The sequence below is a fragment of the Crotalus tigris genome, unplaced genomic scaffold (genome assembly GCF_016545835.1).
Source record: "Crotalus tigris isolate CLP2741 ecotype Arizona unplaced genomic scaffold, ASM1654583v1 scf7180000017588.1960692, whole genome shotgun sequence".
In the NCBI taxonomy this organism is placed as follows: Eukaryota; Metazoa; Chordata; class Lepidosauria; order Squamata; family Viperidae; genus Crotalus; species Crotalus tigris.
This window is the reverse complement of record NW_024096494.1, coordinates 1,494,014-1,507,048: the sequence shown is the minus strand read 5'-3', so window position 1 is coordinate 1,507,048 and position 13,035 is coordinate 1,494,014. Positions and strand designations below refer to the sequence as shown.

At 35.5% G+C, this 13,035-nt stretch overlaps 1 protein-coding gene across 10 annotated transcripts in view; it reads right to left on the bottom strand.

The window, feature by feature from the left end:
• The window catches only part of TBXAS1 (thromboxane A synthase 1), a 258,953-nt gene that overhangs the window by 228,602 nt on the left and 17,316 nt on the right, over positions 1-13,035 (bottom strand). For all 10 annotated transcript variants that reach the window (XM_039362422.1, XM_039362417.1, XM_039362466.1 and 7 more), the window contains one exon: positions 11,047-11,166. In XM_039362422.1, coding sequence (XP_039218356.1) covers positions 11,047-11,144 — 98 coding nt within the window. In that variant the 5' untranslated portion in view covers positions 11,145-11,166. The remainder of the gene's footprint in view (positions 1-11,046; positions 11,167-13,035) is intronic.

Below are 13,035 nucleotides of genomic sequence, written 5' to 3'. Positions count from 1 at the left end.
CTTTTTGTAAAAAAAACTTTTGTTAAATCTCTGCACTGTAACTACAAGGAAATATATTACTTTTAGAAGCACCTAGTAACAGACAAGTTCCAGCAGCTTTGGTAAACATCTTACTGGCATCACTGAAATGTCATCACATTCATGAAGGCAGTTGGATGCATAGCAAAACTCCATTTGAGAAAACCTGTGAACATCCATAACACATACAGCGGGGGCTTCAGTTGTTTAACATTAGAATATAATTTTTTCTCACAGCCCTGTGCAATACAGGCAGAAGGTCAGCTGCTGCATTTTTACAACAAGGTATATATCAGCTTGTAAGAGTTTTACTTCAGATTTATGGCTGCTTGAAAAAAACTATCCAAATATTTCTGGAATAGAAGATCTGTAAATAAAGAGTGCTTTCTCACTGTTTTAATTTAAAACAAAGTGAACCAGCTTTGTTAGTTTTACTGGATTGTTAGAAGTCATCCAGAGTCACTTTCTGTGAGATGATCAGCTCTATAAATCTGATCAAAACATAAATACATAAAAGTAGCCCAAAAGAAGCTTACAAACATATAACACAGTCACAGGATATTCTAAGATATTTAAACACATTTTCTAAAGTTCCCCAGAATAGAACTGATGTGGACATGCATTTTTTATTTCTTAGTACTAAATATTTCCCAGGAAGCCATACTATTCAGATACACAGAATTTGCAGTTATATTGTAGATACTGGTAAATCTGTCCAAGTACCAGCTTGGATGCAAGCTACAGAGGCTCATAAAACTCTTTTGTAGAGTTGGTGGGAGTAGGGAGGCATGCAAATTTAATAAATTACTATTTTCATGGTTGATCACACAGTCAGCCAGATGTTTAGATTTGGCATTTTTGTTCACTTATTGAGTCCTTCCCAGGGATCTGGGATAGGCAGATACTGTTGTTTAATGGTGTTAAATATATTGTTGCAGGCTGTAAGCTGTGCTAAATAAAGCTTCCTTTTGCTACTGATATGATAATTTTGTCAATGCCGATGGTGTTCAAGTGGTACTCAGCTGTTTTGGCATTGCATCCAAGGTGCCTGTTACTGTTGATACTATCTTTGCTTTCTTTTTCCAGAATTATTATTATTATATTAAACAGAAAAGTGGAGCAACATACAGTCCCTAATTTTTTCTAGCTACAGAACTCCTGAGGAAAGTAACTGGTTCCACTGCTGCTCTTTATGGTAAATAAATGTCCGCAATACATTGAAGACATCTAAAGCTTTTTAAAGTAAATTCTGCATTGTAAAAATCAGAAAGACTTCCATTTTAAGAAAAATCTGTAAAATATGGTAAGACAACTTAGAGCTACCTTTTAAGAACATTTGCATAATGTTTTCATCTGCAACAAAGCAACAGACATTTTAAAGAATTCACCCTTCCTCTGATTTTAAAAGTTTCCCTTTCCTTTAAAACATTTTGCATTTGCAACACTGTGAAGGCTAAAAATATTTAAAACTACCTCTCATCTTCTCTGTCTAATTTAGCAATATCAGTCCTGAGATTCCATTCAATGTTTGGAATTATGCAACAATTCTTCTAACAAAGACTTCTTAACAAAGTTCAGCAAGTTAATTTATATATATCAACACAGACCTTAAACATACTATTACTATTGTAAAACATTTTGTCAAACAATTATACAGGGTTTTTTTAATGTTCAGTTTTTAAAATTATATATTATCAGATTGTCGGTAACACTTATACACATACTACCTATTCTTTGGGGCCCTAATTTTGGAATATTGAGACCTTTTATGGTTCCAGGTTTTTCCATGGTGAATATGGCCAAACATCCATTTTTATTAGTAGGTACATTATTAAATATTGCTATTCCTTGTAGACTCCCCAAATTTTCTATTTTAGATTCTTTTATATATTATTGGTTCTCAAAATACCCTTAAGATGCGTTGGTAATCAAGTTCAATAGTTCTTAGCCTTTCAGTCCAACTTTGACATTCTTCTTCATTCCTAGAACAATCTAATGACTAACCTCAACATAATAAAGGTAAATACATAAATACATGTTATATAAATTAAACAAAACAAAGCTGCATGGCTCACATTGCTTTTGTCTGGTTTCGGTCACAGATAAAAAAGACTTCGCGTGTAAAATTTCTACTTGTCAAAAGTCTTTGACAAACAGAGCAGCTTCAGCAGAAAACAGGTGGCAAACCTACTATCAGCTTGGCAGAAATATCTTCCATTGGGGGAAAAACTGCATACGTTGTATTTTATTTTTCTTTTCTTTTTGTAATGAATGGCAATGCATAAATTCATGCTATAAAATGTGAAGTGGCTCTATTATTAACATCCCTCCATCTGTTATTTTCTTGTTTTGTTCTTTTTTTATAGTTTTAAAACATTTTTCATAATTAATGATAAATGGTTTTATGTATGTATTCTTTGTTTTGGCTTTGTTGTATGCCACTTAGAGATACTTTTGGTGAGATGGGCAGCTATATAAATTCAACAAATAAATAGATTCAATGTGCAGAATTATCTAGTCTTCTCCATTTCCTTCTGGCTGTAATCTTACCAAACTGTAGCAGAAAGCAAGTTTCTCTTCATTTAGCAGGATTTTCTTCTGAATAAACCTGCTTATATCTATATTTCCTGAAACCGAAGATAATGTTTAAGACAGTGAAAAATACAATCTTATGAAACTTGTTCGATTGATATTCCATAATTGGTATTGAATGTTTCTTCCTACTACCTCCTTCCTTCTTATTATCACTAAGCACATTTGTAAAAAACAGTATGTTTTGAATCCATGCAGCTCACATGACAAAGTCCATAATTTGGAGAGAGAGAGAGAGATGCTCTGCCATCAAATATAGATTCTCACTTCATATGTCTCACTTCATTCTCCATCTAAAAGAAATGGACACCAGCAATGTGAGTCCAGCAAGAAGCTGGGCTTGCTATGGTTTCTACCAGTCACAGAATGCCAGCTGGTGGAGACTAGGAAATGTGCCTTCTCTGCCATAACCCTGCCCTCTGGAATATTCTCACCTCGGAGTATGACCCCAACCCTATAAGCCTTTTGTAAAGCCTTGAAGTTCTGGCTTTGTGTTCGGGCCTAGGCGCTCAATGTGTGAAGGTCCCTGTTTCCTGCCTATATTGACATTTATAATGACATTTTTTTCTTAGCTGCCATCTATATTTAATTTGTACTATATCACAATTGATGTTAGTTGCCTTATGACTGTTAACTGTCCAGAGTTACTTGCTTAGATGGGTGGCTATAGAAAATGGATGGATGGATGGATGGATGGATGGATGGATGGATGGATGGATGAATAAAAGTTAATTTACAAAAAAGGTTAAGTCCAGATTAGGCTAGTATGGATAAAGATAAGATTTTTTTCATAGCCTACTTTCATGTGAAATACCATTAAAGAACAACAAAAATAATATAAAAGATAAATGTGCTTCATTATTCCAAGGACAGAAACTTTTAAACTGGGGAAACCGTACCTGGCTTTTAAAGGGCAAACCTGGAGCACACTCCAAAGGGATGGATAGGGCCAAGGCAAAACATTAATTAGATACAGCTGATAAAATTATTCCAGGATATTAATAATGTGCTTTTCTGCCACAATGAAAATTAAAATTTGGTGACAGTTTCTGGACAATCTCAGAAAGGGTGCACACTGGAGCCCTGGAGACCATCTTGTACACCTCTCCACTGTCACACCTGAATGCATTCATATTCCAAGCAAAGCTGTTTAAAATACAGTATTGAATTTTAAGTTTTTATAGTTCACTTTTGTGTGAACATCGTAGAACCTTATCCTAAAGTAACAGGGTAATAACTGAATGGTTTACTTGTTCTTTTTCTGTCCCTTTGACAGAATAAAACTATGCATGGAGATTGTATACTACATTTTGTTTTTATTTTTATTTCAAGCTTTTTTCATTGGGAGAAACATTGACACTTCCAATTGCATCATATCTCTCTCACACACGCGCACAAATTTTTATCTGATACGTTCCTTAAGCACAGAACTTTCATTACTGCCAGGGAATGCAAAAACAAAAAACAAAAAAAAACCCACCCCACCCCAGAACAAGAAAAGCTATAATTTCCCCTCCATTTCATTATTGTTTCACCTTCAATACTTGTTGCCTTTGGATCCTTTTTGCGACTGGATATAGTCTTCACTGTTTAGACATTTTACAAAAAGCAGCTTTTTGGTGCCAAAAAGGAAGGAAGTGTTATAATTTATTTTTGCTTCCAATTGTCTTTGGAGTAGCTTTTAAAGAACATATTTTTTTTAAAAAAAAAGAGTTATGGCTCATATCTTTACTACAAACTCAATTTTATCATTCCTAATGAAAATATATGAATGGCTCAAATTAGATTGTGCTAATATTAAATCAGAACAATCGTTCTTCTATGTACCATGTTTTCCCCATCCAGATGGATTCCTTTCTAATGTATAAAGATAAATAATAAAGAAGAATTATTTCCTCCCAAAGCAAGGGCAGAAGCATTTTTTAAAAAAAACAGTGTCCTAATGGGTACAATTATAGAGAGAAACTATTTTGCTTCCCAGCATGCTCTAACTTCAAGACGTTATGAGATGGATCAAAAAGAGTGGTCAACCTCTGGTTCCATGCTTGGTGACACCTCCCTTATGTTTTCCAATGCTGCCCTAGAGAGAGAGAATATGTGTATTTATATGCGTACACAAAGGAACTAATTAACTAAAAGACAGTTCAGGAAGAACAACTGTAGGTCAGATTCTGGCAGTAATAAACCTCATGATGGGATATGGTAAAAAAAGACGGCAAATGTGGAGGAACATTGACTGTAAATAGCACATATTATCATATTTCTCATTACGGCTAGACTGAAAAATCCCTAAGAGCAGATATAGCTCTCTTAACCATAAGAAAATAAAAACTGACATACATAGTTTAGAGCAAGTATAACACTTATTTATACTTCTTTGTTCACACAGACATTATACAGTTTGCTTGATTCGCTCATGAAATCCCATCACTGTGACTTTACATAAATCAGTGTTACATGCGAACTAAGCCACTATGGCTTGTTCAACAAATCATAGCAAAACAACTTATTTGAATATCTGACCTTAATCACTAGCTAAGTTCTTATATGAAATGAACAATTTAGCCAATTTTTGCTAAATAAGCCACAAGGGTCTGGATGCGCATATTTGCCAAGATAGAAATCATGATTTACAGTGCATGTTGGTTGAGTTCATCCAAGATAATAAACCATGTACCATAGCATGATTTAGTAACCCTCGACTCAGACTATCCATCCATCTGTCCCAAATGTCACTCCAACTGCTCAGATAGATGATTTTACTCAGCCCCTCCCCCTTAAAAAAGTAATATGTGAGATGGGTGGCTATTTGAAGATGTTAAATAAATAAGTAAGTCAGTAAATAGGTAAGTAAATAAGTAAGTAAGTAAGTAAGTAAGTAAGTAAGTAAGTAAGTAAATAAATAAATATTAACCAGAAATGCTGGAAAATTAATTTGGGGTTTTCTGTAAATTCAGCCAAGAACTATGGCCTCACTATTCTGTACATGAATTCCACAGTGCAGTCTTTAAATCCCAGAGAGCAGAAATGGGGCTCAGTCTGGGCAAATTCAATTCCTGCCATAATACAATGGGCCAATAGAAACCAAGACATCTTTATGTTTTTAAAAAATGTGTAATTGCATTTATTACTGTCAAAACCTGAATCCTCCCTTTCTCTCCCAGTACTTCTTTGCCCCTTGGTAATCTTTCAATTGAAAATTCCTAAAAGCAGGAAATTATTTTTTTTTACCCCCCATGTTATCTTGTAAGTTTTTCTGTACCTTCAGACACTCTATTATCTCACCAAATGTGAAAAAATAAATTCCACTACTGCAAAATGTAGAAAACTGTCCCTAGATTCAACTCTGTACTAATGTTCTAGTTAGATCTAGTTCCGCTATTTTTAAATTTTCTTATATATAGTGGCAACAGTGAGCTATGTTAGTATGAGGTTGAACTTTTCTTCTGCAAAGCTTCAATAAATAACACCAAACCAACTCATAGCTATTTTGGATTTGATTTTTTTTTTGGTTACAATAATTTAAATCCAGGCATTCTGGGGTATTTTCCCCTCTAAAGCTTAATAGTTGCTTCCAAGAAACAGAATTTAGAAATATCATAACATACTAAAAAAAACAGTGTTTGGGTAAAGAATCTGTTGAATATCAACATTTAAACTTCAGGAGAGAATCCAGAAATCATGGAACATAAACAGTAATTGTTTTATTAGATAGAACCTGGGCAATGATGACTTTGAGAAAGTTAAACCATACTTTGCAGAATCAGCTGGCAAAAGAAAGCTCAGGAGCATATAGGTTGGAAACATGCGGAAGAGGCCTTCATCCTCCAATAGATAGACAATGACTAAAATGATGGTGATGATGATAATACATACATACATACATATATATATATGTATGTATTTTACGCGGGAGAAAACCCGAACAACCAAAGACCGACATACAAACACCCGCGAAAACCTCAGAAAACATATACATATACACGTATACATACATACATACATACATACAAACATACATACATACGTAGCAAAGGCTATGGTAAACCTATATATATTAGCTGCTTTGTCTTCATAAGATTGTCCAAGACTCTTGAAGTCTGTTTTTATCTAAGGTAAGTCTAGCTCCACAGGTTATAAGAAGCCTTACAAAGTAGTCAAATTAAATCAAACCAACAACTTATTCAGCCATTATTATTAAAATTATTATTAAAGCCATTATTCATCCAAAGTTTACCATAAATTCCATGATCCTCCTGGTCTAAGAAGTAAGGACACTATGCAGCATTGATCACTTGTGGCTGACACTCAAACAACATTCTCCTGGATGTTTTTAAATACATTTAAATTTATTTAATACCAGTATAAGCCATTACTCCCCCCCCCATTTTCTGAGACAATCTGTTTCTTACCTTATGCATCCATATTTATATTGCCATACACCCTATACCAGGGGTAGGCAACCTTGGCTCTTTTATGACTTGTGGTCTTCAATTCCCAGAATTGTGTGCTGTGCTGGCTCAGGAATTCTGGGAGTTGAAGTTCGTGAGTCATAAAAGAGCCAAGGTTGCCTATCCCTGCCCAATGCTATACCATCTGATCCTTGCAGTCTGCTGTTGATATGTCCATCTCTGTTCAGCATAGGAGTGCCTGTTATACTGTATAGGTTGTACTATTTTTATCTCTGTGATATAATAATACAAATACATGACAGCACCCAATAGTGAATTTCCCAGTCTCCACCTGGGCTAGTATAGATGAAGAATAGGAGGAAGGAAATTTATTTATTTCAAGCTGTTGTGTTATATTTTCTTTCTACTGCTGGATTCAGCCATAGAATGGTTTTCAAAGCTCTGTTTCCACCTGCACGAAGAAACAAAGTCTACACCAAAAATGCAAGAGGGATCCATGTTTTAAAAACATGTCACATGGGCTACTGGAATGCATTGCATTGCTCCTTGGACATAATTTGAAGCACAACACAGAAGTCAAAATTTGGGGGGATTGGTGTGGTTCACTGAGAATAAAGACCATCCATTTTGTGAGGTCTACACTGCTTACAAGTTTCTTGACCTTGAGATCTAAAACCTGAGACCTAAGTATCTTAAGGAACACTTCCTCCAATCTATTTGAGCTTCAAAAACTTTCACTAAAGCTCTTCTCACCATGTCAGAGATTAGATTGATGGCAATAAAGACAGACTTTACTGTCTGTTGTCCTAGTGATGGAATTCTTTACAGTGGTACGTCTTAAGGTGCTGAGTGAATATAAATTTATTATGGCAGGCATTTCAATCATTTGCATTTTAAAGAACTGGAAGGATACTATATTTTAAGCAGTGCTGTTTAAATGAATAATTCTGTTATTGATATTAACTGAGCTACTATATTAGGGATAGTGCTGTAGCTTTTGTTTAATTGCACAGTAAATTGTCCTTGGACAGAAGTGGAGGATACAGGTAAATATACCTTTAATGATGTGAACTAGACAAAAATACAACTGGAGTAGCTTAACAACTGTGGCAAAAAAGGAGATAAAATTAGGTGTGACTCATTTAATGACTCCATTGCTTAGCAACAGACATTCCAGTCCCAATTGTGGTTGTAAATTGAGGACTATCTGTATAACTACCTCTTGTGCTTCTAGCTCTGGTTATAAGAGCCACTCTAATTATTTTCACTATCATCACAAATTTTCCTAGCCTCCCTCTGATCTCAAAGTAGCAATCCTGACACAGAAGGATCTCAGTTCTTCCAACACAATTTATTGATCTTATTTTAGTCACATTCACATATTTCACTGAGCCATTTGTTTTAATGCTAACTAACCAATTTGTGATGCACATCTTTCAATTGCTTCCTGCTGCACAAGCAGAGAACCAACTTGGTTTTTTATTATCAAAAGAGATAGTGTGATTCTGGGATCATGGAACTACGCCCAAATTTATATGTGATTTAACAACCACGTTGGCTGGGTTCTCATAACACGTTAAGCCAAAATTAGATAAGCCATAGCAAAGTTGTGGTACACTATATTCCTGAATTAAACACAAAGTCATAAAGAGGTCTCTTCAGTTTTGGCTTCATATGCTGACTTGGAATTCTGCTGATTGTAGCTCCAGCATACCCGGAGGGCATCAGATGGGGAAAGGATGGTTTGTTTTGGCAACTAGTCTTTAGGGTCTGAGGCAGATATATTTCCTGTTGACATTCTTCATCAGCAATGGCCAGTACTGAGTCTGGTGTGGCATGCAAATAATGGGTTCTGTAACTACGCTGTGGTCTCTCCACACAGCCATTAAATGCAGTGAAGCAAAAAAGTCTCATGGTAGCAAGGACGGTGGGATTTTCCTCCCTTTTGCCAAACAAACATCTGTGAGGGTTTTGAGCCCAAAATCTGGCTATGTGATTCTATGGAATTTAGTTACTAATAGCATATTCTCCTCTACTAAACAAGAGACAAAGCTAAGCCATTTCTATTAAGAAAAAATAAAAGGGAACTGAGTTCTATAACCAAAGAGCTGACAAAAATACACATGCCAACAGCTAAGAAGTTGCTCATTCAAAAAGCATGAAGGTTATCTTTGCAGGTAAATGACAAGTGACACAAATGTTTTGCTACCAGCATTAGCCCAGGCACATCAGGGTTGCTTTTCTATCAGCCAGCATATCATTTAAAGCGTGGCATTCCACGATATGTGCCTAACAAAGAGGCCATTTAAGACACAGCTCTGCTTGTGCTAATCTTCCAAAACTGAGAAGGGAGACCTATCGCAGCTCTGTTTGGGTGTTTAACTTAACACTGGAGAGCTGGATCCAATAGTCTAATGCAGAACAGCGACAGTCCAAGAGAAGGGCTTATTACCACTGTTTCTGCTGAACAAGTAGCTTTTGGAAAATCTAGGAATGCAAGGGAATATTTTTCAAAGAAGCATCCAGGCTATCCTTCTACCATTAAAGCAGAGTTAGTATGCTGCCAACAAACACCAGTGAATCTATAAACATTTTATTTGATATCTGCCAGGTGGTCCCTACTCCAACTTTTAATTTCAATTTTTAATTGAAAATGGAAAGTTGTCATGCTACAAAGAAAAGTATAACCTACAGCATCTTGTTTTCAAGGTCCCCCAAATGCCCAATTGGCATTTAACAAAACAAAATAAAATGAGAATAGAGGGAATTGGTTCAGTGTTATATGTGGGAAAGTGTCCACTTACCTACAAAAAAAATTAAAGATACATTGGAGTGATATACGCAGAATCCTATGTAGCTAGAACTGGTTTTATAGTAAATGGATGGTGTATGACAGGCTATATTCAGTCCGGTAGCCATTTTGTGAATAAGTGCCCCAACAATAGCTGTTTTGGGAGGAGACTTATGAAATGCTTTTAAAATTCCAAATGTGCTCAGAAGAACAAAAATACAGCAAACTATTAATTTATAATAACAATAATAGCAATGATTATTAATAGTAGTACTATATACCATTATTCATACCCACAGCACTTTACAGAAACCTGAGTCTACTCTAAAAAGTTTACAAGATAAAAATTGATTATAAACATTATAAAGCAGGAAATCTTTGGATAGCAGAAAATGGTAGAGCTGGAAAAGTAAAAATCATAAGCAAAGAAGTATCAGAAGAAAAAAATATTTCCAGCTGACAACTATTATTCATTTCATTCCCATTATTTTGAAACAAAATAATCACATAAGTATAAATTAATTCCTATGGAGACTTGGAAAAGGAAAAAGAACAATTACCCAGTTTAAAGGTATTTAGAACAGTCATTTAATTATAGTATCAGTTTTCAATATATTTTGTGTTACTTATAGTTGTGAGCCTGTTTTTTGAAAAATTAAGTCAATCAATTTCTTTGTTTCCTTCTATTAATTGATCTCAATAATATAGCATAAAAGTCTCTTAATTATTCTAATAGTTTATGTCAAGGAGAATCACAAACCACATATTGTTATGGAAATAATGTTGAATGACATGTCTGAATCAGAGGTACAAAGAATGGTTTACACCAGCATCTACACAGAAACTCTTTCATAGGGTCTAATTAAAATTTAACTGACATAGTTTCAAACAAGCAACCAGATGATAATGTTGATGAATTCCTGCAACTATAAATTTAACTATTTCTAATTTCACAAATATATTAATCTTTAATATGGTATTCATAGTCACATATATTCAACTTTCTTGGATTATTCTAAAGGGATTATTTTAAAGTATTTATCAGAGGTAACCTTTTGCAGACCTGAGTCTACTTCTTGAGATGGATAGAGTCTGACCTTTAATTTGATAGTATCACAAAAGTCTGTGGATTTTTGTTCTTCAAAAATAATTTTAATTTGGAAACCAAATAGTTATGATCTCATTGTTCCTTTAAACTGTATTTGAGAAAGTTTAACTCATAAGTCCACTTACCAAGCAAGGAAAGCCAACATTACCACCAGAAAAGTCAGCGTGGCTGTTGTAACATTAGCCTCAATAAAGTCGAGCCTCAAGACATCTGTAAGTCCCATTGTCTTCAGCTGGAGAAGCACTCTAGTCAAACAGGCAGAAAAAAAGGATGTTTCATTATTTAGGAGGTGACAGACTTCCAACCGTTAATACAAATGACAAGCGACAAGCGACAGCAAAAGAGGAACCAAGGAAGTTAAGTTACATCAAAGTCACTCCAAAACCAAACACCAACTTTTCCTGTTCTTGCAGCTTTAGATAGACAGAATCAAGGGTTTCCTGCATTAGTAGGCCAAGACAATGCTCTTCCAATCCTCCCTTCAACATTAACAACTACAGCAGCAATAAATATTTACATAAGTGCTGCCTGATATCACAGAGCTGGCATGTAGAGATGAATAAAGGATAAGAATGAACTAACCTGGTATAGATTTCAAAGCCCAGAGGGCAGTGGGTAAAAAAAATCAATGAGTTCTTCATCTCTGTTTAATAGAAAATATCTTACACAACATGAAGACTGTGGCCTTGCATTCTTGATTAATAGCAATACTGCTGGACAGACAGCTCTAGAAATAGGCTATCCAAAGACTTAAGCAAATTTTGAATGAGCCAAATTGCTTTTTGCAGACTTGTCGATATCTCTTTTCCCACCTGCACCTAAGTGGAGCAGAAATATATCTGGCTTCCACTGTGTCTTTGTGGCATTCCCTTCATCTCATTCCTAGATTATGAAGACCAGCTTCAGTCATTTTTTATGGCTTTTCCTTCTAACAGCAGCCATCAATAGCATCCATTAACAAGGTTTGTAAAATCTGTGACACTTTCCACTTTTTATCCTGGAGATAAAGTCAGATGATCAATAGTGGAATGGAACAAAATATTGGCTTTTTCAGGCTGACAGTGGAGCGTTTTTTTTGTTTTTGTTTTTTTCGTTCTTCCAGTCCATAGTGTGTCTCATCTGCTGCCATTCTGCTGTTTATTTATTTATTTATTTATGAGACTTATATACCGCTTTAAGTGCAAGCACTCTCTAAGCGGTGTACACCAGTAAGCAATGTATATATATATTTACATTGCCCCCAACAATCTGGGTCCTCATTTTACCTACCCCGGAAGGATGGAAGGCTGAGTCAACCTTGAGCCGGTGAGATTTGAACCGCTGACCTGCTGAACACAGTCAGCTAAAGTGGCCTGCAATACTGCACTCTAACTGCTGTGCCACCTCTGCTCTTCTGTTGTCTCTTTAAAGATGCACTGGTTCAGGTTCAGGTCTATGCAATAGTGCTACACTGATCATCCAGTAACTCTATAGTTTAGTGCAAGGTTGAAGCAAGGTACTCATGAAATGCGGGAACCAACCCAATTCCCCCTCTAATTGTTCCTGAATAGAGTGTGGAGGAAACTGGATTTCAGCAATTTATTGCTTATTTTATTTAAAGAAAGAAAAGAATTCTACCTAAAAATGCTGCTTCTGATTCAGTTTGCTCTATGACTTTGGTCTTTTTTTAAAAAAAAAAATATTCAGTTCAGTTTTCAACAAAATAGGGTAGAGGAGCCGGAGGACTAGGAAGAGTTTGGAGATGATACCAGAGTTTTGCACCCACATATGCACTGCACTGCCGCATTGCCTCGATTAGCAAATGTCTTTCCTGACAGCCAGTAATGTGCAGAAGAGGGAGGATGTGAATTAATCGCTTTGCTTATCACATGTTCACATGCACAGACAGGACAGCACCATTCAGTAGTGAATGAGAACAAAGCAACTGAAAGAGAATAGTGATCAGCACTCAGGCAGCAAATGTCATAGTTTTCTGCTGAATCGAGGATTGATAGTACTTTAATGCAGTAGTGGGAAAATGACCTACATTAAAAATCACCTCTAGAAATGAAAACAAAAAAAAATAGGTCTTTGTGGAAGTACCATGCTTGGCATCCAAAGAGAAGGTTAGCTAA